The 23,500-nt window shown below is 38.9% G+C and overlaps 1 protein-coding gene and 1 pseudogene across 1 annotated transcript in view; one reads left to right on the top strand and one right to left on the bottom strand.

Moving 5' to 3' along the window:
* Nucleotides 1-23,292, bottom strand: part of Pde3b (phosphodiesterase 3B) — a 127,996-nt gene extending 104,704 nt beyond the window's left edge. The window contains 1 exon segment of the mRNA XM_038319432.2: nucleotides 22,075-23,292. Coding sequence (XP_038175360.1) covers nucleotides 22,075-22,992 — 918 coding nt within the window. The 5' untranslated portion in view covers nucleotides 22,993-23,292.
* Nucleotides 10,945-11,342, top strand: LOC119807449 (annotated as a pseudogene).
* Nucleotides 23,293-23,500: the final 208 nt, after the last annotated feature.

Here is a 23,500-nt window from a genome sequence, read left to right as displayed (position 1 = left end):
TGATTACTAGCATTAACTAACATTTCACAAAAAAAAAAAAAAAAAAAAAAAAAAAAAAGAAAGAAAGAAAGAAAGAATCCTTCTCATTCTAATGCTAAACATCCGGGTTCACATGGTGACCTATCAGACTACAGAAGAGTCATGATCTCTAATACACAAATACAAGGAAGGGGAAAGACCTAAAATTCCATTGTAAGGTGACCCACCTAATGCCTATTCCTTTAAACGGTATCACACTTACTAGAGATGGGCAAAATCAATAACAATTTTAAAAAATATAAATGTGTGTTTTTGAGTATTTAATACTACATTTTCAGGGAAGTTACCCTATTGAAACAGCAATATTACAAACTCTAGAAAACAAATTATCATTTTCAGTAGCTCAAATTCTAAGATTTAGTAAACAATTTTTTTAAATTCAAAAGTGTCATCTTTGTTAATATCATTCTCATGTGTTTCCCTAAACAAGACTTTATGTTTTAAAAATGAGGAGCTATTATAGGGAGAGACAGACTTCCTACTAAGTTAACTGGATAGGAGGCAACTTTAGTGGGCTTTCATAGGAAGCAAATAAGATCATATCACTGGCACAGTGTAAACTGTAGTAACTGAACAGCATTAAGACCTGGTGGAAAGTCATAAAGGAGCCAAGCATTTCTAATACAATCTAAAGAAAAGCCTTCAAGTAACTATCGAATAATTCATTAGTAGTCAACTGACTGAAAAACTAGATTTTTAAAAGTAATCAACAAACAAGGAATAGCTTTTCAAATGATTTGTGTCACTTAACTAAAGGAAAAAATGCTTCCACAGGAAGCACAGCTGCAACTTGTATTTTTAAGGAAGGTGCCCTGGTGATGGAATCTGGCTTCATTTTCCATTGTAGGGAGCGTCTTCCCTTATCCATGGGCTTATCAGTACAGGATGAACTGATTCCTTTATCCTATCATATACATATACCAGGAAGAGTCAAGTTTGGAAATGTCTGAACCTCTACAAATCCATAGAGGTGTGGCCAGGACTATGTGGATTTCAATGGTGGGGGAGAATCCCAGTAAATTTCAAGTAACTATTTTTTTCTTACACAAAAATAAAATCTATTTGTTCAGTCTTGGAATGTGTGGACTTTTTATTCAACAGAGCCCGAAGAATCACAAAGTTCAGCTAAGCCACACACACACACACACACACACACACAAAACAAAAAAAAAAAAACAAAAAAAAAAAAAACAAGAACCATTCCTCAAGAGGACTCCTCTTAGCCTGGCTCAGTTTCCAAAGATGCCTGTTAAGTATTCAAAAGAAAACTTCTGATATTCCTTAAGACTCATCTAGCCGGTCAGTTTCTTCCTCCTGCAGTAGGTAACATTGGCTTTAAGTAAAGCAGAATTAGGGTTTGATTTGCTTTGGTTTTGAAACAGTTTCCCTAGACTCATCTAGCCGGTCAGTTTCTTCCTCCTGCAGTAGGTAACATTGGCTTTAAAGTAAAGCAGAATTAGGGTTTGATTTGCTTTGGTTTTGAAACAGTTTCCCTATGTAAGCTAAAGTGGTGCAAATCTGATAGCCTCCTATCTCAATGTCTCCAGTGCTAGGATTGGAGGCCTGTGTCTAGCGGCTCTCAAACTCTCTAAGCTTAAATGTAAAGAAGAAAACTATGGCCTATTTTGATAACTATTGCATCAATGTTAAAATGGAAAGATGATAAAAATTTAAAGTAGCAGCAATCAGTCTTGTGCAACACACAGTGTGAGGGCACACTACTTAAATCACTGTATGAGACCAGCATGATCAAAATACCAGTACTGACTTGGACATAAAAAATTACAAGCCAGAATCTATTGTGAGCATAGCATAAAAAATTAAAAATCAGAATAAAAATGTAAGAAATAACAATATATAAAAATCATAATCTACTATAATTTACTCTAGAAACAAGCATTTGATCCAACATTCAAAAATAAAGTAACTCATCAGATTAACAAAATAGAGGAGGGAAGTCATAGGATTATCTCTATCAACCCAGGAAAAAGCACTGAAAGACTTAACATTCACTATTCCTTTATTTAAAAAACAACTGTCAGTACCCTAAGATGGAAGAAAAAGCCCCTTATCTGATCAAAGGCATCTAATATCAACAACAGTAACACATAAACCACTTACAGCTTGCACCCAATTTCAATGGTACAACAGAATATTTTCCCCTGTTAAGGTGAATAGCCGGTTATTCAATAACATCGCTTCTAGGCAACATTAAACTATAGGTTCTAACCAAGAAAACAGGTGACAAAATTATGAGAAAGTACTAAGATGGGACACAAATAAGGCACACTAAGAGACAACATGAATACATGAAAAACCTAAGCAACTCTACAAATAAGAAGCTATAAAGAATAAGTTCATTTAGTAAAGTTTTTGATACAAGTCAGGACTTACCCACCACATTTCTATGTACAAACTAGTGAAATATAAAATTTATGAAACATTTGTTATGTGATAACAAAAAGCAAATTCCAACAATGAAAACAGTAAAACAGTAAGTAAAAAAAAAACAAAATCTATAAACATACCATGGCATTTACAGAGTCAAAGGGCAGGTACATGATTAACCGCAATTTTCTGTAGTCATACCAGTTGGCTAATCCAATGATCATAGGTGAGTACACCAGTTACTTCACATCCATAGACACTGAGCAAAGTGTTTATGTGTTCTGTATGGTGTGTGGTTGTGTCTTCTTATTTCTCTAATTTGTGTGTCTATGATGTTAGTAATGCTTGAGTACATTTTATGTAAAGTCGTTTTCCATTTGAATATTCCTCTTGAAATATTTGCTGATTTAAATTGCTTTGTGGGTCTTGAATGTGTTATATTAGGTCTTTACACTTCTTTTGTTCCCTTTGTATAAGCCTTTGTTGGACTGTCTTTTACTGGTCTGTGCCATATCTTCATTCTGGCAAGTGTAAGTCCTTTAACTTTTTTCTTTAAAATTGCCATAAAATTGTAATTAAAAAAAAAAGAGAAGTGCGTCAGAGAAATGCAAATTAAAACTATTCTCTGACTCCATCTTGTCCCACAGATAATGGCAATCATCGAGAAAATAAAGGAAAGAATCCTTATTCACTGCTGGTAAGCTTGTATGCCACTGTAGCGACAAAAACTAAAATAAATAGTACAGGAGGCGAGAGATGGCTCAACTGGTAACTGCCTGCCACACAAGCATGAAGACTTGAGTTTAGATCCCCAGTGCCCACAAAAAAAATAAATAAACAGACAAATAAATAAACAAATAAATATTATCATAGTAGGCCACAATCCCCAGAAACTGACAAAGCACGCAGGAGGATCCCTGGGTTTGCTGCCCAGCCACCCTGGCAGAATAGGTGAGCTCCAAGTTCAGTGAAAGACTCTATCAAAACATAAGGTGGAGCACATTGACAAAAGCCTGCACAAGTGAGACAATTTTAACAACTGGCTATGGACCAGACCTTATTGCTACTGATTTAATGGCAACTGGCAGATTGCAGGAGATGGGGAGGCATAACATTCTACTATACACTTATTGGTAAGCATGTTAGGCCCCTACCAGATAGTTTCTAAACCGAGAGTCACACAAACCTAAGTTAAACTGTGAACCACAAAACAAAGAAAATTAAGAAATGAGTATGGGGAAAAGATTTGTAATAAAGAAGTGGAGGGTAACAAGAGTGGGAGAGAAAAAAAAGTAGGCAGGGGTAGACTAACTGTATGTGCATTATATAAATGTGTGAAATTGTCAAAGAAGAAAACTGGTTAATAAAAACAAATAAATATATAGATGAAAAAGTGACTGAGGAAGACACAAAACATTGATCTCTGACCTCCATACAATCAGGGGTACTAAGACAGAGGAATACGTAAATAAATGTAAAAATTCAAAGAAGAATGTCTTGAAAGCAAAAATAATACAAACAAATCAAATATTATACACAGTATATTACAAGTAGTACAATACACACACACACACAAATAGTACAATCATGACACAGTAATGTGCTGTGGAATAATCCCTGTATATTCTGTGAAGACTTGTCACTGTGATTGGTTTAATAAAGAAGCTGACTGACCAACAGTTGGACAGGATAAGGTTAGGTGGGAAAACCAGAATAAGAACACTGGGAAGAAGAAAAAAAGAGTCAGGAGTCTCGAACCTGTGCAAGAGAAGCAAGATGGACATGCCATACTAAGAAAAGGTACCTAGCCACATAGCAAAGCATAGATAAGAAATACAGGCTAGGTAGTAACAAGCCTGAGCTTTTGGCCAACCATTTATAATTACTATTAAGTTTCTGTTGCAGGACAGACACTTCCACCTACAGTGATGACTAAACCAGTCACTGAATACCACTGCTCAGTGCTATGCCTGTCTTGTCTGCCCCTACATCTTGATCCCATTTTTTTTTTTTTTTTTGCCTCCATGTTCTGGCTAATATTTCTACTTTAACCAATGTGGTTATTTTTTTTTCCGCTGTGCTACTGGATCTTTTGTTTTCTTTACCATATTTGGATGTCCACCTTACTATCTTTGAAACATACACACACAAAAGACGTCACTGGACTTCACTGTTCCCTAAAACCACTGCTCTTGGAGTCTACTGCTACTTTCCTTAAAAAGTACATGGCCATCATTTCTTGCTCCCAAATGTATATCTACTATTGAAGGTCATCAGCAACTCCTAGTCGTCAAATCTCACTCTCTTCCCTAGCTACCACAATTACTATTAAAACAACTTTATCTTCTGTCAGTGCGCTGTTTCCTCCTAACTTCTGGAATTAATCTTTACAGGGTAATTTTTCCTCATATGTAGATTTGGAGATCAATTTCCAGCACTAAAACAACAAATAACATCTCCCCACACACAAATATATTGATTTGGAATTTGCAGTATAAATATCTGGTCTATCTTATTGCTCAGGCTGTTATATAATTTCAAATTTGTATATACAGAGTTAAATTAAGGACCCATTTCGTGAAACAATGGAGTCTATTAACTGCATTACTTAAGACCACATTAAACCTAAGTTTCCAAATTTTTGAAATTATTTGAACAGTTTAAAAAGACATACATATATCGTGCTTTTGTTGATTGGGTTTTTTAAATCAAATAATATAAAGACATGGCATAAGATTATTTTTCTTAGTTTTGTAGCTGTATGGAAAAGTACAGAACTGAGGGTGTTGGGAAGTGTTCATTATTTGTTCAGGCATGGGTCTAGGTCATGGAGATAGAGTCATGAGCAACCTCACCAAAGCCTGCCCTTATTGTAGAACTCAAATTCTAGTGAGGAGATAGCAAATAAGCAATAAGCATATATATATATATATATATATATATATATATATATAATATGTACATATATGTATATATATATACACCACACACATGTGCTATCATATAATATTTGTTATAAAGAAAAATAGAGACAGTAAGATAACAGAGGGGTGTAGAAAGTGGTATTTTAGAAGATAGTGAATGCCAGATAGGATATACAAATATTGCTTCTGGTCAATGTATTTAGAAAAATGTTTCTGCAAACAAAAATGTGTTTACTAAGGTAAAAAATCACTTAAAATTAATTAAAGTACCATCTACTTACCTTGGTTTTCTAGTCTTTAATATTTACTAACACCTGATTGTAGGTTTACTGCATAATTTAAATAAAATTTTGTAAGGTTGTGTCTACATCACTTGACAGAATTCTCAATTTACTAACAACTCTAAATAAATATTAATGGCCTCTGTTTGGGGCATGGCTTTACTCTGCATTATTTTGTGTATGCCTTGTATGAACAAAGAAGAGGATGATTTATCCCTCTATATATAATCACCTTACCATGCATACCTCTTCAAATATACAGAAGCCTCTGTTTTCTTTCTCCAAATTGGGAGTATTTTTTTCACACTGGAGCATCCACACATACTATAAGGCATTTATTTTAGATATATGATTCATGAATAGTTCATGGGCGTATACTTGCACAGTCACCACCTCGGTCTGTAAATAACTACTTCTAACATTTCAGAAGAAATTTTCATTCACTCTGTGAATCTTTGTTGTCGATACTGTTCTAATTTCTGTGGTTTCTACTTTTTTGATTTTGAACTGTGTGGTTGTCATCTTTGAGATCCATTATTTTCTGAAAATGATGCCTATAAAATTTATCAACATTGTATCACTAGTTTTAATTCTCTGTATTCTATGGGCCATAAATTTATAATGCTATTTATTTACTCTTTAGTTCATGGACATTTGGTTGTTTTCATTTGGGCAGTCAGTAATAAATACAGCTATAACAGATACTCATACAGCTTTTGTTTGAACCACTTTTGTTGTAAACTACTGTTGCGGAATATTTGTTTATACTGTAAAGATAGATGTATTCTGTCTAAGAGCTAAAATGGCCAATGGCTAAGCAAGAGAGATAGGCGGGGCTTCTGGGCAGCAAGAGGAAACTCAGAATGAATCTAGGTGCACAAGGGACACAGCCAAAGGCAGAAAGAATTGGACACACAAAATGGGATAGAGGTAAAAGCCATGTGGTAGAATGTAGATTAATTTAAAATATGGGTTAGTAAAATATAGCCTAATTTAAATTATAAGAGCTAGTTGAAAATAAGCCTAAGCTAAAGGCCAAGCTTTCATAATAATTAATTATTTGGGAGCTGGCTAGTGGGACAGGGACTCATTATAAACTAAGATTTTGTACTTTTCTGTTTGTTGGACTTGAGCATCATATAATTCATAGAGATCTCTTCAAAAGAGAAAGAATACAGATCAAAATTAGATACAAGTATAAAACCAATTTACACTGAGAAAAAGTCACAGTATCACAAAAAAACAATAAAAAGAATTTTTTATCAATAATCCCCTCAAAACACTTCTACTATTTATTGCTTTCTACATTTTATTGGATTTTATTACATATCTTTTGTAAGCATTCTTTATATGGTAAGAATATCACAGATTTTTCTATGAAAAAAATTCACAATTTTCAAAACTGAGTTATATTTTAGAAAATACAGTCTGTGATTCTCAAACTGTTGCTGGTTATATCATGTAAACTGTTGGTACTGCTATCAAATTAAAGAAACTCAATTGTTTCTTTCATTTGTACAGTATCAAACCAAAAAGGTTTCCCCAGACTAGCTTCTAGCTCTATTTATTTCAATCTTAGCCTTTACCACATTCTTTTAGTGCCAGGCAAAAGACAAAAGTTTCACCACTCTAAGACATATGGCCTTGCATCACTGCATCCTAGCTATGAGTCGGCAAAATGGGTACACGAATGTCTCCAGATGTCATTCTATAAAAATACTATAAAATCACAAAGGTTGAACATATAATAATGAACTTTTTAATGGTGTGAAATGATAATGAATTCAAAGAGAAATCATACTTTTGAATTCTGAATTTTTACCTTTACTCAGGCTAGTGGCATACAGTTCTGTAAGGTAAGCTTACACAACATAGGACAGCAGTAGCCAACTAGAACTCCCCAATCATCAGAATCACAAATATAAACAATCGCTGCTCTGTTTATGTATAAAATTATTAGCAGTTTGGGATACTTGACTACAAAATGCCCAGCTGTGTCTCCTGAATTCATACGCCAGTATTTTTCACCTTACCAATTACATAAGACACTCAATACTTTATCTTAAAATAGGCTTTATAATTAGATTACTGTATCCAACTGTGGGTTAATGTAGTATTCTAGGCATATTTAACAAGGCTTGATAATGATGAGCTATGATGTTTGATAGGTTATACTGATTACAGTGCATTTCAACTTATATTTTCAACTTATGGTGGCTTTGTTGTGATATATTCCATGGCAAGTCAAGGTGTGTGTGTACTCAGAAATAGCAGGAGAAAGCATAAATCTATGTCACCTAAATGTAATGTATACCCCAAACTCAACTTCCCCTTTCCTGAATTCCCAAACTGCCTAAACATCACTCCAATGCTACATGCCATGAAGAATGCAAATTAATAACAGTATTAAAATACTTTTTGAAAATTTTAAGCTCACCCATTATTAAATGTCAATTGTGACTTTCAAAACAAACAATCTTCCCTTTTAGGATCTAGTGACTGTATTATCAACCTGATAGAAAAAGAAGTTTGCATTCTACATGAATTCCAAGGCCAAAATCCCTCGGACACACAGCTGCCAATAAAACATACTGAATAAGAAGGTGTAACTCTTGCCTCACTATTTCCAACATCTTATTGGCCTTTCTACCTAGACAAGTTGCTGAAGGAATTCCTACAGCCAGTAGCCTTTAAGTTATCTGCCCACTTGGATGTGGCCTTTTATACTATTTATGCTGGTGTAAAGCATGCGTCAGGCCTCATTTCTGGCTGTGGGATTCAATTGCTGTTCTCCATTCCAGCAGAGGATATTGATTTGTGAGTCTAACCCTAAATAAATAACCCTCTATTATTCTCAATTCTGAGCTAGTGTGGGACTTCTTTTAAGCATCTTTCTTCAGACAAGAAATATAAACAACAAAAACTGTAGTGATATTTCATTTGTATTTTAGTAAATAAAGCATGCCTGAAGTTCAGAGATTAAAACAACCCACTGGTCAGCATTACAGACTAGAGAGTGGAGATACACACCTTTAATCCCAGTAGCCACACTAGTTTGCCATAGAAACCAGGAGTAGTGGTACACACCTTTAAATCCCAGCTCTAGAGAGGAATGTAAAACCTGAGGCAACATCTCTCAACACAGTCTCATTCTGAGATTCCTTGAGGCAGGATCACCATTTAGTACTGAGATAGAGTCAGTGGCTGGCTGCTTTTCTGACCTTCGTCAGGTTGAACCCCAGTATCTGTCTCTGGGTTTTTATTAATAGTGCAACAAAAAAAAATCCCATAATATTTACAATACTCTCAACTTCAGTTTAATATTCAATGTTAAGTTTAAATGAGTAGTTAATAATATTAATAATCATTAAAAAAGAGGCACAATTGAATTGTAGGCCTTAATTAGGCCAAACCCAAATTATTACACCTCTAAAATCTTAAAACTTCTTTCTTGAAGTCAGGTAGCCTATCAGCCATGTGGATCTAGTTTAGTAATTTATCCAGAATCATACTGATTGCCCTACACAAAGATGCCATATTAGAAGAAGTCAATACCCTATTGTTAACTAGCAAAGAGGAACAGTAATATGTTCTTGATAACAAAAATAAATAAAATTAAACACCAATACCAAGTAGCAATAAATGGGCCTGTACACATTATCTTAGTTTGTATACAGAACATACTCAGACAATACAGAGTACATATTCAGTCATGTAGCCATGCTCCACTGAAAGACCTCATTGTAAACATACAACTGAACAAGAGTTCCCAAGTAAACTAAATTATATGAATCACTAACATCATTTTCTTTACAGTGCTAGCAGTCTTTGAAGATAAGACCCTAAAGATAGCAAAGCATCGGAAGGCCAGAACTCATGAAGGAACTTCCACCTTTAATGTGTGACCTGCCACATGAGAAACAGGCATCCACCATATCTGAGTCACTGTATGTTGGCTCTTGCTATACCAGGCCAGCCTGAATAAGAACAGAGCAATGAAACAATCTCTGGGTTTCATTTTCCTAAATCTTTCTGATTTGTTTCATCTCTTACAAAAACTGGTTCGCTTGCTATTAGTAGTCTTTTCTTAACTATATACTGTGTGTATCGATTCTCTATATAAAGTATGATGAAGTGTGGTCTATACTCCATACCAAATTTAGGTCACTGTAGCTACTGATTTATGTCATCTGTACTAACCGTAGAAAGCCCTCTGTTCAGGTAACAGTAATGTCTATGAATTTATTTAGTAGTTTATAAATGCTGTTCAAATTTGCTTTCTGTTGCTGTCATAAACACCATAACCAAAAGCAAACTTTAGGAGGAAAGTGTTTATTTCATCTTATACTTCCAAGTAACAGTCCTGAAAGAAGTCAAGGCAAGAATCCAGAGCAAAGCCTATGGAGAACTGCTTACTGGAGCTTTGCTAACTTTCTTAGGCAGTCTCAAGTCCACCTGCCCAGAGTGACACCGTTCGTAGTGGACTGGGCTCTCCCACATCAATCAATAATTGGGGCAATTTCCCCAGATATGGCCAAGAGGCAATCTGATTTGAGTATCCCTTGCTTGAGGTTCCCCATTCTCAGGTTTTTCCTGGTTGACAATAAAAACTAGCCAGTGCAAACACCAAATCAGTAACTGAGTGCTACCTGAAATGCTAATAGTAATATGAGGAAGAAGGATAAGCCTTTTTCCTTAAGCTTAAGAAACCACAAATCTAATGACAGCAGTTGCATACCTAACTAAAATACAAGGTAAAGATATTTTGACAATATTTATAAATACTACAAACTATTTTAAAAGAATATCTAAGTATCAGTGAACAGAGATAGGAACAATTACCTGAGATAGTTCAAGTCACTGTTATTTCTCACTTGACAACTGAAACAGCCTCTTATCTTTCCACTTCCACTATAGCTACTCTATCAACAGCCCATAAGAAAGCCAGGATAGCCTTTCTAAATATAAATACCATAAATTGTCTCTTGACTTCTCACTAGGAACCAATTATAATGAAATGCAACACTAACATGGTCTACGAGGCATTTCGAGACCCACTCTTACCACTTCTACCACTCAGTTTTCTTTCTAACCCCCAAAACATGCCAAGCTATTTACCACCATGGGGTCTTTACCCTTGTTAGTCTTCTGCCTGGTTAAGTGCTTCCTCCCAGCATAACAGTTCCTGATCAACATTCATGTGCCGGTTAAAACACCACCTCTTGCTTTTTTTTTCCCCTGCCATCGCCGGGTTGCACGGAGATGGAGCCACGGGTGCGTTCAAGATTCGGCCTCACCCGTAATCCACCGCCATGGCCGAGGAAGGCATTGCTGCCGGAGGTGTAATGGACGTCAACACTGCTCTTCAAGAGGTGCTTAAGACTGCCCTCATCCGCGATGGCCTCGCACGTGGCATCCGCAAAGCTGCCAAAGCCTTAGACAAGCGCCAAGCCCATCTCTGTGTGCTTGCATCCAACTGTGATGAGCCTATGTATGTCAAGTTGGTGGAGGCCCTTTGTGCTGAGCACCAAATCAACCTAATTAAGGTTGATGACAACAAGAAACTCGGGGAAGGGTAGGCCTCTGTAAAATTGATCGAGAGGGAAAGCCACGGAAAGTAGTTGGTTGCAGTTGTGTGGTGGTTAAGGACTATGGCAAAGAATCTCAGGCCAAGGATGTCATAGAAGAGTACTTCAAGTGCAAGAAATGAATAAATAAAAATTTTGGCTCATAAAAAAAAAAACACCTCTTCAGAGAGGCTTTCCCTGACAGTCCCACTCGAAAGCAACACACCTGTACCTCCTCAAGTCCAGGCCTTAGTGTCTCTCTGTCCACTACTATGTTCCGCTTTCTATATGCATCTCGGTATTCAAAGTACCTCAAGTTATCTCACTGTACTTTATTTCCTATTTCTCAAAATTTTTTAACTCTATTAGAGCAAAAAATTGTATAGAACAAAAACTAGGCATTTTCCATGTCTAATATTTTCCAAGCATAATATTGTTAAACACAGAAAGACAGGCCTTCCTATAATCCCAGCACTCAGTGGGTAAAGGCAAAGAGGATCAGAAATTCAAGATGATCCTTGACTACACACCAAGTTGAAGGCCAGCCTAGGCTACAGGATTCTATCTCAAAAAACAAGCAAAAGAAAGATGACACTTATACTGCATTGTTGAGATAAGGTCATGAATAGTTTATCAGGAAGTACAATGAGAAATGAGGAAAAAAATCAAACACATTCCATAAGCTTCAATTTTCATAAACTTGGAAATAAAGTAATAGACTATTGTAGTTAGGAGGTTATATTAAGATTTTGTCAGGGGCTGGAGAAATGACTCATAAGTTAAGAGCACTGTCTGCTCTTCCAGAGGACGCAGGTTCAGCTCCCAGCACCACAATAGCTCACAACCATAGTAACTCCAGTTCCAGGAGATCTGACACCCTCACACAGACATATATACAGGCAAATCGACAAAGCACATAAAATAAAAACAAATTTTTAAAAGATTTTGTTTGTGCAGGACAGGCTCTAAGCTGCAGAGAAACCCTGTCTCGAAAAAACCCAAAAAAAAAAATAAAAAATAAATAAAAAATAAAAAATAAATAAAAAGATTTTGTTTTGGTTCCTGTCAATTTGAGGCCTCTGTAGTCTTGAAAGCATCTTCGGTCTTCCTCTAACATTCCTGATACTCAGATCATTACCCCATGAGATGACCTATTCTTATTCTACTGCCTGGCTATAGTTCAAAGAATAAATTTTTTAAATAATAATATAAATAAGTAACACAGCAAAATAATATAAAATAAGGTAGCCGCTTGTAATACAGTAGACAGAATTCAATAGTTCTACTCCTAGGAATATACCCTAAAGAACTAGTGGCAGAAATTCAATCATCCATGTTTACAACATCGTATTATTCACAAGAGCAAGAGCTAAAAGGTGGAAGCAACGAAATGAACAGATTAAAAAAATGTGGCATACACTTAGAATATTATTTAGTCACATAAAGGGAGAAAATTCTAAGAGATGCTGCAACATATATACCCTGAAATCATGTATAAGTGAAATAAACCAGTAACAAAAGGACAATTATTATTTGACAATTTATATGAAGTTCCTAAAGTAGTCAAATCAGAGACATCAAGGAAAATGTTGGTGGCTGGGGGCTTGAAAAAGGGGCAGAATGAAGAGTTACTAGTTTAGCAGGTATAGAATACTGCTCAGTTTTGGAAAGGTAAGTCATTCTATATATAAATGGTGGTTAATGTCCATACAATACATAAATATACTTACTGTGAACAAACTGTGCACATAAAAAACTGATTATGAAATTTGACCCTCAAGTTAGGTTTAAAAATTAATACGTATGTTTGTACACATACACACACATTGAAGCCCTCTTGTGATAATATATAAATATCTTCAGGGAGATTTATTTAACCCTTCTTGGCTCCCTTATGCCAAAGTCAAACTAGGAATCCAATTTTGAAGGCCATATTTAATTAATGTACCTTTACCATAGAACAAGCAGCACTTTTAAAGGAAGTAGCTTTATGTAAGGCTTCTACTGGTTCCCTTCCTTTCAACAGGCCTAGCCTTTATATTCTAACACAGTATGTAGGACAGAAGTAAATATATAGGGTCTTTGAAGATGGGAGAAACTCTTCAAGTGAACGTTGATTTCAATATCTGATAACCTCACAGGCTTCCTACTTTGATTATTTGGGGGTGTCTTAAGTCTTAAGGTTTTTGTTTTTTTTTTTTTGGTAGGACTGGAGAGCAAACCCAGGGGCTCAAATATACAAGCAACTGCTCTACAACTGAGCTATACATCCAGTCCTAATATTTTCTTATCATACCAATTGAACAACTGCAGTTTTACAGATTTTTACAAAAGATATTTTTAAATGTTTGACTTCTAGTTTGTGTCAATGAGGAGTTTTTTAATGTGTGCTCGTTTATATTTACATGGGTACGTGTGTGTGTGTGTGCTTAGAAGGTCACAGGGCAACCTCTAGTGCCATCTTCAAAAACACCATCCAGAGCCGGGCGGTGGTGGCGCACGCCTTTAATCCCAGCACTCGGGAGGCAGAGGCAGGCGAATCTCTGTGAGTTCGAGACCAGCCTGGTCTAAAAGAGCTAGTTCCAGGACAGGCTCCAAAGCCACAGAGAAACCCTGTCTCGAAAAAACAAACAAACAAACAAAAAAAAAAAAAACACCATCCACTTTTTTTTAATATAGGATATTCTATTACCCTGGAGATCATCAATCAGACTAGATAGGCAGGAGACCCTATGGATCCTCCTGTCTCCGCCTCTGTAGCAATGGTACTGTAACATGCATGTCCACAATCAGGCTCTTTAAATGAGTTCTGGGTATCAAACTCAGGTTTGTACAGCAAGAATTTTACTAACTGAACTATCTTTCCAGTCCCCTCAACTCTGCTGACTGAGCTATCTGGCCTGCCCCCCTGAACTTGGATATTTCTCAGAGGCATGTTCTTATGGTGATAGTTTATTTATGTTTTATAAATAAAACTTGCCTGAAGGGCAGAAGGTAAAACCAAGCCACTGGAGGCCAGGCAGTTGTGTCACACACCTTTAATCCCAGGATTTGGGAGCCAGAGGCAGATGGATCTCTGTGAGTTCAAAGACACCCTGGGCTACACAAGATCAATGCAGAAACAGATCCAAGTGGTGGTGGCCTACACCCTTTAATGCCAGAAATAGGAATATAAACCGGGATGAGACAGGGTCTCGTTCTCTTTCAGTCTGAGGATTTCTTAGAGGTAAGAGCTCTCTGGTGGCCCGGCTGCTTTGATTTTCTGATCTTCCGGTTGAACCCAGTATCTGTCTCTGGGTTTTTATTATCTGTGCTACATGTTCTACACCAGAAATTGTACTTAGCACCTTATAGTATTTTCTACATACAAGGTTAAGTGATTGGGGAAAATTAATCACTTCAGCTTCCAGCTGCACAACAGGGTCCAGTACTTAGTTCACAGGAGTGGGAAGCACTTTACAATCATTCGTACTATAATATTCTCTTTTCTAAACCTAGGTAAAATTTTCCTGAATTATTTTTTACTATTAATGTTAATATTTCTGGTGGAGAACTTAATATCTATTTTGGTTGTTAGTACTGATTAGCGACTTTTCAGAATATAGGTTGATTTTTAAAATCACGTATTTTTGCATTAGAATGAAGTGAAGATAACAAGAGATTTTCTTAAACTTCCTTGTAAAAACACAAAAGGTAAAAATTTTAATGTTTTTATTTTCATTATATCAAGAAACTCCCTTTAAAATTTAAGTTCAGTTGTTGCATACTTCTTGAAGGCTTTCTAACTTGTATATAAGGTTGGCTGTCTCTTGCATGACAGTCTTGTGATACCTAGTTCATACCTTTATTACATAAATTGCCACATCAAATTGTAATTTTTTATATATCTTCTATTATTATTGTGTGACCTCCTTGAAATACATTGTACTTGCCATTTTAGAATCTTTGGCATATCCAAAATGACAAGTCACAAAAATGTTACAGAAGTCTTCAGAAGGAACCAAGCCTGGGGGCACCTTGATCTTGATCTTCTAGCTTCCAGAAATGTAAGGCTATTTAAAGTCTTCAAGTCCCCAGCTTGTGGTACTTTCTTGCTACAGCTCTAGCAATCTAGTACATCCCAGTAATGAAACAAACTTAAAGACACAAATGAGGCAAATGTATCACAGCTCTACAGGACAGAATCTGACTGACAGAGGTCTCACTGGAAGGTTGGCAGGGATTCACTACTTTCTGAAGAAATCTGCCCTTTGCCTTTTTCAGCTTCTTTCCTGGCTAGTTTTCCTTGGCTCATGATCCTTATACCAACAGAACCAACAGAGTTCAAACTAGCAGACTAACTGAAGCCTAACACTGCCTTACTCCAGCCCCATTCCCCTTGCCCCATTGCCTTCTCTGCCCTCTTGCTTCTCTCTTTTCCTTCCGTGCACTGTGAATATGTGTTACTCTGATTGATTTAATAAACTGAATAGGATAAGGTTAGGCAGGAGAGTCAACTGAGAATGCTGGGAGTAAGAAGGCTGAGTCAGATCTATGAGCAGACACAGAGAGAAGCAAGATGGGCATGCTGTACTGAGAAAAGGTACCAAGCCATGTGACAAAGAATAAATAAGAAATATGGACTAATTTAAATGTTAAGAGTTAGACAGTAACAAGCCTGAGTTTTGGATGAGCACTTAATATTTATTAATACTGAGTCTTTGTGTTGGTTATTTGGGAACTAGCCAGCAGGAAAGAAACGTCTGCCTACATTCTCCCTTTAAAGGACCTGTGTGACACCAGGCCCACCAGATAATCCTAGATCATCTCCCCATATCAAAATCCTTAACTTGATCTCAACTGTAAAATCCTTCCACTATCTATATAAGGTAACATACAAACTCAAGGAATTAGAGCACAGACATCTTTAGAGTACTGTTTACTTATATACATTAAAGCTGAATATGAGCACATCTTGCAACCTAACAATTCTACTTCTACACACACACTTCTAACAGGAGATAATAACAAGAATTTTAACAACAGCAAAAGAAAAAACCTGAAAAATACCCAAGGATCTACAAGTAATAAAAAGGTTAAGTAAATTTACTATGTTCTGGCAATGAAATAATACACAACACTGAAAAATAAACTACAACTATCCACTTCAACATAAATCTATCTTAGAAATTGTCAAGCTAAATGTAAAGTTATAGATGGATGTATGCACTACATTTCTATTTTATATAAAGTTAAAGAGCAAGCAAGATTACAGATATTATTTAGGTACACATTCATAGATGGTTACAAGATAAGCAAGAAAGTGAACAGAGTGGGGATAATGCCTGAGAGAGAAGGATGTGATGAAAGAAGATGGGGAAGAAAGGGCTTTAAAAGGAAGCAAGCAGTGACCATGTTACCTGTTTATTTCCTCTAAATTATGTAAAATATACAGGTATATAGAGTTCTTTCTTATTTAAAATTTCAATTATAATTAAATACATTTAAAATGTGCTGAATGCAAGTTGTATGAAACACATGTCATGAACAACTAGTCAAACATATATTGTAGGTGATCAAGAAAAGAAACCTATAAAGATAGAATACCTCCTAGAAAATTCGGTGCTGATAAGAAAGTTCTAGGCTGCAGAAGAAAACAAAAACACTGGGAGATATGCTTTCTGACTTTTGGTATTAAGAATAACAGGCTTCAAACAAACACCTTTGTAACCCTACGTATGCTTGTAAATAACACGATGAACAGCAGCTCAAGGCTATAAACTGTCGAGAAGTACCCACAGACAGAATCCAGCTCCCCATAGTTTTGCTCAGCTATGCAGGCACCCTGGTCCAACAGGCCTCTGTCAGCTCACTCGGTTCCCTACCCTCTCTCCACTCTCCTCTCTGAGATTCATTATCAGGCTGGCCGGGACGGCACTGGAGTTTGAGACTAGCCACACACTGACAAGTCAGGTACATAGCATGTAAAGTTCATCTTCAAAACGATTATTATGGACTCTGGTTTTCAAGACACCCTCCTGAATCTCCTCCCTTGTCTCTCCCATTATTTCTCCTGATTTCCTGTAACTAAGGACATTGCTCTTTATCACACAACTGAAAATACCTGGAAAATTAGAAACAGCTTTAGAACACTACGGCTGCAGGCAGGCACACAGGCTCTTTGTGGGAAGTATAGGTGGACTAGATGTCAATATCTAGGCTCTAGGCCTCACTCTCACAGTATCTTAAATCATAAACTGGAGTCAATCTTCTCATTCTTCTGAGGTTCAATTTCTTTCCCTTTTTTGTAATGAGATTTCAATTGAACTCTAAATTTCTCCAGTATCATCTATACAAACATCTACGCTCAAGTAAGCTTTTCAGCATATGGAAATTCTCTCTTCTTTAAAGGGGACATAGAAAGCCTGGAGAGTATGCTAGCGAAATAGGCTGACCTGGTAAAGAAAAGGAAAAGGGGAAAGAGAACAAGAGATGAGCCCCATCACTGGAGAAGTCAGCCTAAGGACAAGGAAATAAATTTCACAGCTTTACTTGTGGGTGCTTTTCACTCAGTATATAAAAACATGTTACAGAAATGTTACTATCCAATATAATTAAAAATATTCTACCACACAATCAACTTGTATTCTTAGATATGGTCAGTTTCTGCAACAGTACAGATTTATTCTCCACTTACATATTAGGTACTATCTGTCCAAATATCTTAGTCCTATTTATTCCCTAAAGGAGGGCTCTACTATTAGGAAAGATAAAAAGGAAAAAAGTCTACAACAAGTTCATTAATAATAAGCAACCTTCAAATAGCTAGAACTAATATAAACACTGGGATGGTGATCCACAAATCCTAAAATAAAAATGAGTAATAAATTCATAATAATAAACTAAAGCAGGATATGAAGGTCCTTGCAAGCAATGGTCAACGGCATGAACTTTAGCTTGTGTATAATAAAAAGCCATTGAGGTTTTTTTAAGAGGATAAGGAACCTAGCCAAATCTCTATTCTTGAAAGAGACCTGGTGGCAGCACACACCCAACAGAAACAAAAGGAGAAAACTGTTATGTAGGCTGTTGTTACTAACAAATGCGGGCACAAACTAAAAGACTCACTGAGGCTATGAAGTAAACTTCTAAACTTTTACAATATTATTAAAGAAACTTAGAGTGGGTTACTCCTTGCAAATTATCGAGGACATTAAATAATCACACTTTAAAATATTTTTTTAAGTTTTCACATTACATATACACACTTTTTTCAAATAAAATTAGCACTTTAAAGAATATTTATGAGCATTAAGGCCACAGGATCTTTAAATATTTACCTAACCATTTAGAAAGCACTTGGCATTTTAGGTATAGAAAAAATATCTTACACACTAACTTTCATTTTTCTAACCTCACATTTAAAAAAAATCACACATTCAATGACAGTGCTGCAAAGCTGACCACCACACTCTAAAATATATCACTGAAATGGAACAGAAATATAGTTCAATTCCTGTCACAGCTATCATATAGACAACTGACTTTTTTTAAAACTTCCTCTTAGTTTCAGCCTACTCTTGGCATACTGTAAATTTACTGCTTCTATTAACTCTCCAGAGACTACAGTCAGCAATAATTAGATTTTAATGTTAAATTCCTAAGCATGTTTCTAAAAGAGGACCTTAACTAAGAATTGACATATACACCGGACTTTAATAATATGAATATAACATAAATATTTTACAGTCATGCCATTATTTTCAGCATTTTAACTAATATAACATTCCAAAAGTCAAATATTACTCTAACTCTATTCTCATGTAAATAAAAACATTTATGTTGCTTTGCATTTTTCAAGTATTTTCAGATGTTAATTAAGACATTTAAATTCTAGAAAATATTTCAATAATTTTATCACAGGAATTTACTTTAGAATATAAATATGTTTAATTAACAGAAAACACTCTTTCTAAAACTATGAAAGTTGAGCAAAATATCACAATGGCATAAAACGTGGTGATATATGAGCAAAACAGAGCTTAAATGACTTTATAGTCTACAGTTCCGCCTGCTGAGCCTGTGACAGCTATGGCTTCTCACCCATTGTTTGTGTCATCCTTTGAGCAGTTCAAAGGGACAAGGGCCACCCTTCATTCCTGCCTCTTCCCACACATACATTTTCATCCCTGCACATATCATTACAACGTCTTTATCCTTTCAAAGAAAGAGAGCCATCACTAAACAAATGCTCATTAGTAAAACATCCCTCATCAGAAATTAGTAGAAACAAGAATTTCTGAAAAGTAAAAAGCCAGGAGTCCTCTTCTCTAACCATGAGGCCTCATTCAAAGCAATTTTGAAAGATAAAGAATTCACTTTTTAAAAGAAAGTTTTCTCTAAAATAATATTTTATTTTCCCCAATCATACCTTGAAAAATATATAGCAGTAACAATCTTCAATATTAAAATAAAACTTTTAAAAATTATTCATCTGACTCCATATACTTTTATTTATATACTACTGAAAGCATGAAATCACTGAATGAAATTAATTTAGAATTAGAAAATATTATACAATTCATCTACTGGTACACAGACACAGAGAAGTTCACTGATGTCTCCAAATTTAAACAGGAAGGCCAAAATTTGATCCTTGAACCTCTGCCTGTGAATCGAGATCATTTTCTCTTGCATCAAGTTTCACCTAAATTCTTATTTGTCACTTTCTGAAACCAGAAAAATATTTTACAGTCATCATATACAACACTTGAGCAATTAGAAAACCACTTGATCTTCTACTTCCATAAAGTACTGACGTCTTAACTTTCCATCATAAAGCACAGACACGTACACAAGTCCTCCATGTTAACCTCAACAACAGCATGAAGACTAAAAATACCCTTATCTCAAAATGCCCAAACAGTATTACTCAGAGTACTAAACAGTAAGTACCCAAAGACAAGCCTCTCAGCTATTAGCATATACTTTAAGTCGCTCAAAATGTTTCTACTGAAGAACAGAATCTGGGTAAGGGTTTTTTACTCTAAAAAAATATGTTGCCTTTACAAACACAAACTGTATTTTCTTCTATAACAAATAATAAGTGATATTATCTGGAATAATACTGCTCTTAAAGGGTGGGGGGAAAAGTTGCTTTGATGGCAAGGGAACCAGACTAGGAAAAGAAGACTAGAATTTTTCAGTTTACAAAAGAACAGACCTAACAGCTCATAACTTACCAACAAATTACAACCAAAATATTTAAACTGTGTTTTCCTAAACTTTCTCTACAAAAGTGGTGAAACTATGCTAAAAGACTTTTCCAAAGTTAAAAATGCAATCTAGTCACATAAAAATCAAATGTATTCCAATCTATGAAAATAGCTGACACCATCAGAAAGGCAGCTAGTCTTCTAACAAGTTTTCACTTGATAAACATTTTTCTACACATTGTCTATTATTGCTGATAGTAAACATAGACGACAAAAGGTGTAACTGGTTTTTTCCCAGCATCTGGACAAATAATAACAGAGCAAAGAGTGGTCAAAACCAAGCAAAGTAGTACATTCAGGAGGAGGAGGCAGGAGGGTCCTCCAGTTCAAGGCCCACGTAGGAGAGCCAGTCAAGAATACACAGCAAGGCTCTGTATCAAAGAAAAAGAAAAAAAAAAAAAGCAAGGAGCAACAGAAAAATGTCTCATGAAAACACTACATACTATACATAGATCAGTGTTCAGCAGGCCATAAAATCAATGTAGTGGCTCATAGATTATTTTGAAGAGAACACAAGACAGAGAGACCAGTGCCTCAAACATGTAAAGAACAAGAAACGTTTGTTTCCCGTCTACCGGGTCACAGTGTGAAAAATATCACTACTCAGCAAAATCTGACAGCTAAGGATACACATTCCCCCAGTCAGCTCCTACGGGTGCCCTAGAAGCTGCACAGAACACACCTCCCAGAAGTGCGAAATCTCATCAGACCCTAAGGCTGCCACTTCTGTGGCCCTGGATCTTCCGTCCCTCTGAAAACACGCCTGTCTAAACTAACGTTAATGTCACCCAACCGAAGGCAGTCCTCGGGAAGATCTGAAACAGTGAAGGGAAAGTACTGGCATAGGTAAGTGTTCTATACGGAGTGGCTATACTCTTGGCGTCGTATGTGCATTCCCCAACGCTATAGAGATACAAGTTCATTCCCTCGTGATGATTCCAATTCCTTTAAAAAAAAAAAAAAAGGAAAGCCTATGGGGTTGGGGAGGAAATGTCTCGGGCATCTTTTCACACATTACTAAGTTTAAAGGTTAAATTGCTAAAACCTTCTCTCCTAATTATGCAAGAAATACACAAGTCCATGAGTTAGTCTGCAAAAGCACTTTCAAAACTGCATGACTGTGTTCTGCTGCCTATTCATCTAAGTCTCAATTCCAAAACTCTTCTGTTCTTTTAACTAAGGGAACACTCATCTGTCCTCTTGGTCATCATCACTCCTGACCAGCCCCGCACTGTGACAAGTCTACACACACTCCACTCCTGAAGGCTGCTCGTCACCTCTGGCAGGCAGCCTCACTGCGATAGCAAGCAGACAAATGGCACCAGAATGCCATGTGCAGGAGCCTAGCCACGTCCGAAGCGGCAGCAGTCCGCCTAGGAAACCTCAAGGCAGTCACCTCGGTCTGGAAAACTCTCCCTCCACCTGTGGAAGTCAAGCCGGAGAGCGGGCTGATCCGCTCCTCTCCCTGATAAAAAGCCCCCGGCTTCGGCTCCCCCACAGGGCCCCCTGTACTGGGGACAGCGGTTTCTGTCCCCTGCTTTCCGCCGAGAGCCAGCGCGCTTCTCCCGTCCCCCTCCCGCGCTCCCCCTCCCGGCAGCCCCGGCTCGCCCCCCATCCCTACCTGTTCCCGGGAAATGCAGGGCAACGACGGTCTCCTGGACATCTTGCCACTGCCATAGTAACCGGCGGCGCTTTCTCCCAGGGACACGCAGCTCGACCTCCTCCGGGGTCTGATCACCGGCACTTTCTCTTCCGCAGCGCCCGCCGAGCGCGGCGGCGGAGAGGCTCCCCGGACGTGGAAGAAGTGGTCCAGGGCCAGGGCCAGCAGGCATCCCGCGCCCCCGACCAGGCACGACAGCAGAGGCCTGAGCGCGGGCGGCAGCGCCCCGAGGCCGGAGAACGACACCCACCACACCAGGCCAGCGAAGAGCAGCACCAGGACGCCGTGGCGCGGGCGGACGCGGGGGGCGAGCGTCAGCAGCCCCACGCAGCCCAGCACCAGGCACAGGCGGCCGGCCGCCGCCGCCGGCTCCCCGCGCAGCCACGACCACCCGTGCCACGCCGCCAAGTCGCCCAGGTAGCAGCAGGCGGGCAGCGCCAGCAGCCACCAGGAGCCCGCGGCGCCTCGGCCCGGGCCCCGCTGCGCGCGCCTCAGAAAACAGGTGAGGAAGAAGAAGGCACAGGCGATGCTGAAGAGCGGGCTGAGGCTGAGAGAGCAGGCGCTCAGCAGCGCCCGCAGCCCGGCCGCCGCGGCCGCCCGCCGCTCGGGCCCCGCGCCCAGCAGCGCGGCCAGGACAAAGGCGGCCAGGGCGCCGAGCGAGAGGCGTGCCCCGGCGCGGAGCGAGGCCGCCGGCGGCTCCACGTTGCAGAAGCGGCAGAGATGGAAGAAGAAGCCGCGCGGGGGGTCTGGCCGCAGCGGACTCACGCAGCTCTTCACGTAACCGTTGCGCAGGCTCTCGGGGGGCGAGGCGGCCGTGGTGGCGGCCGGCGCCGAGGACCTCATGGCTGGCGCGTCCCGTTCGCGCTCGTCCTTCCTCATGGCCCCGGGTCGCCGGGAGCCGCTGACGCTCGCCGACCCCCGCGCCCTCCGCGTTCCGGGCGCCCCAAGCTTCGCCGAGCGGTCAGGGCTGCGCCCGCCGCCGCCGCCGCCCGGGCTCCCCTGCGCGCGGGCTGAGGGGCGGCGGCGTCCGCCTCATGCTGGCGGGGGAGAGTGGCAGGAGGGCCTCCTGTGCGTCCCGGGCCGCCGCGGATGCCTCTTCTTCTTTTTCCTCCCCGCTCAAGACGCCCGCTCGGGACGGGAGACGGCGGCGGCGCCTCCACGCTCCCGCGCGCTGCAGCAGTTACCTCACGGCTGCAGCCTGGTCCGTTGGGCGCGCGAGCGGGCGCTCCTCCCCCGCGGCTGCCCCTGCCGGGTGCGCGCCCCGCCCGAGGCCCCGCGCGCTCCCGCGGCTCGGCCGCTCGCCACTCGCGCGGCCGCCGCCCCCGTCAGGATGCGCATCCGGGACCCCGCGGGGGAGCGCGCGCCCGCGGCCCGGCCGGTCGCTCCC

Source organism: Arvicola amphibius, chromosome 1 (genome assembly GCF_903992535.2).
Source record: "Arvicola amphibius chromosome 1, mArvAmp1.2, whole genome shotgun sequence".
NCBI classification, from domain to species: domain Eukaryota; kingdom Metazoa; phylum Chordata; class Mammalia; order Rodentia; family Cricetidae; genus Arvicola; species Arvicola amphibius.
This window is presented reverse-complemented; position numbering and strand designations above follow the sequence as displayed.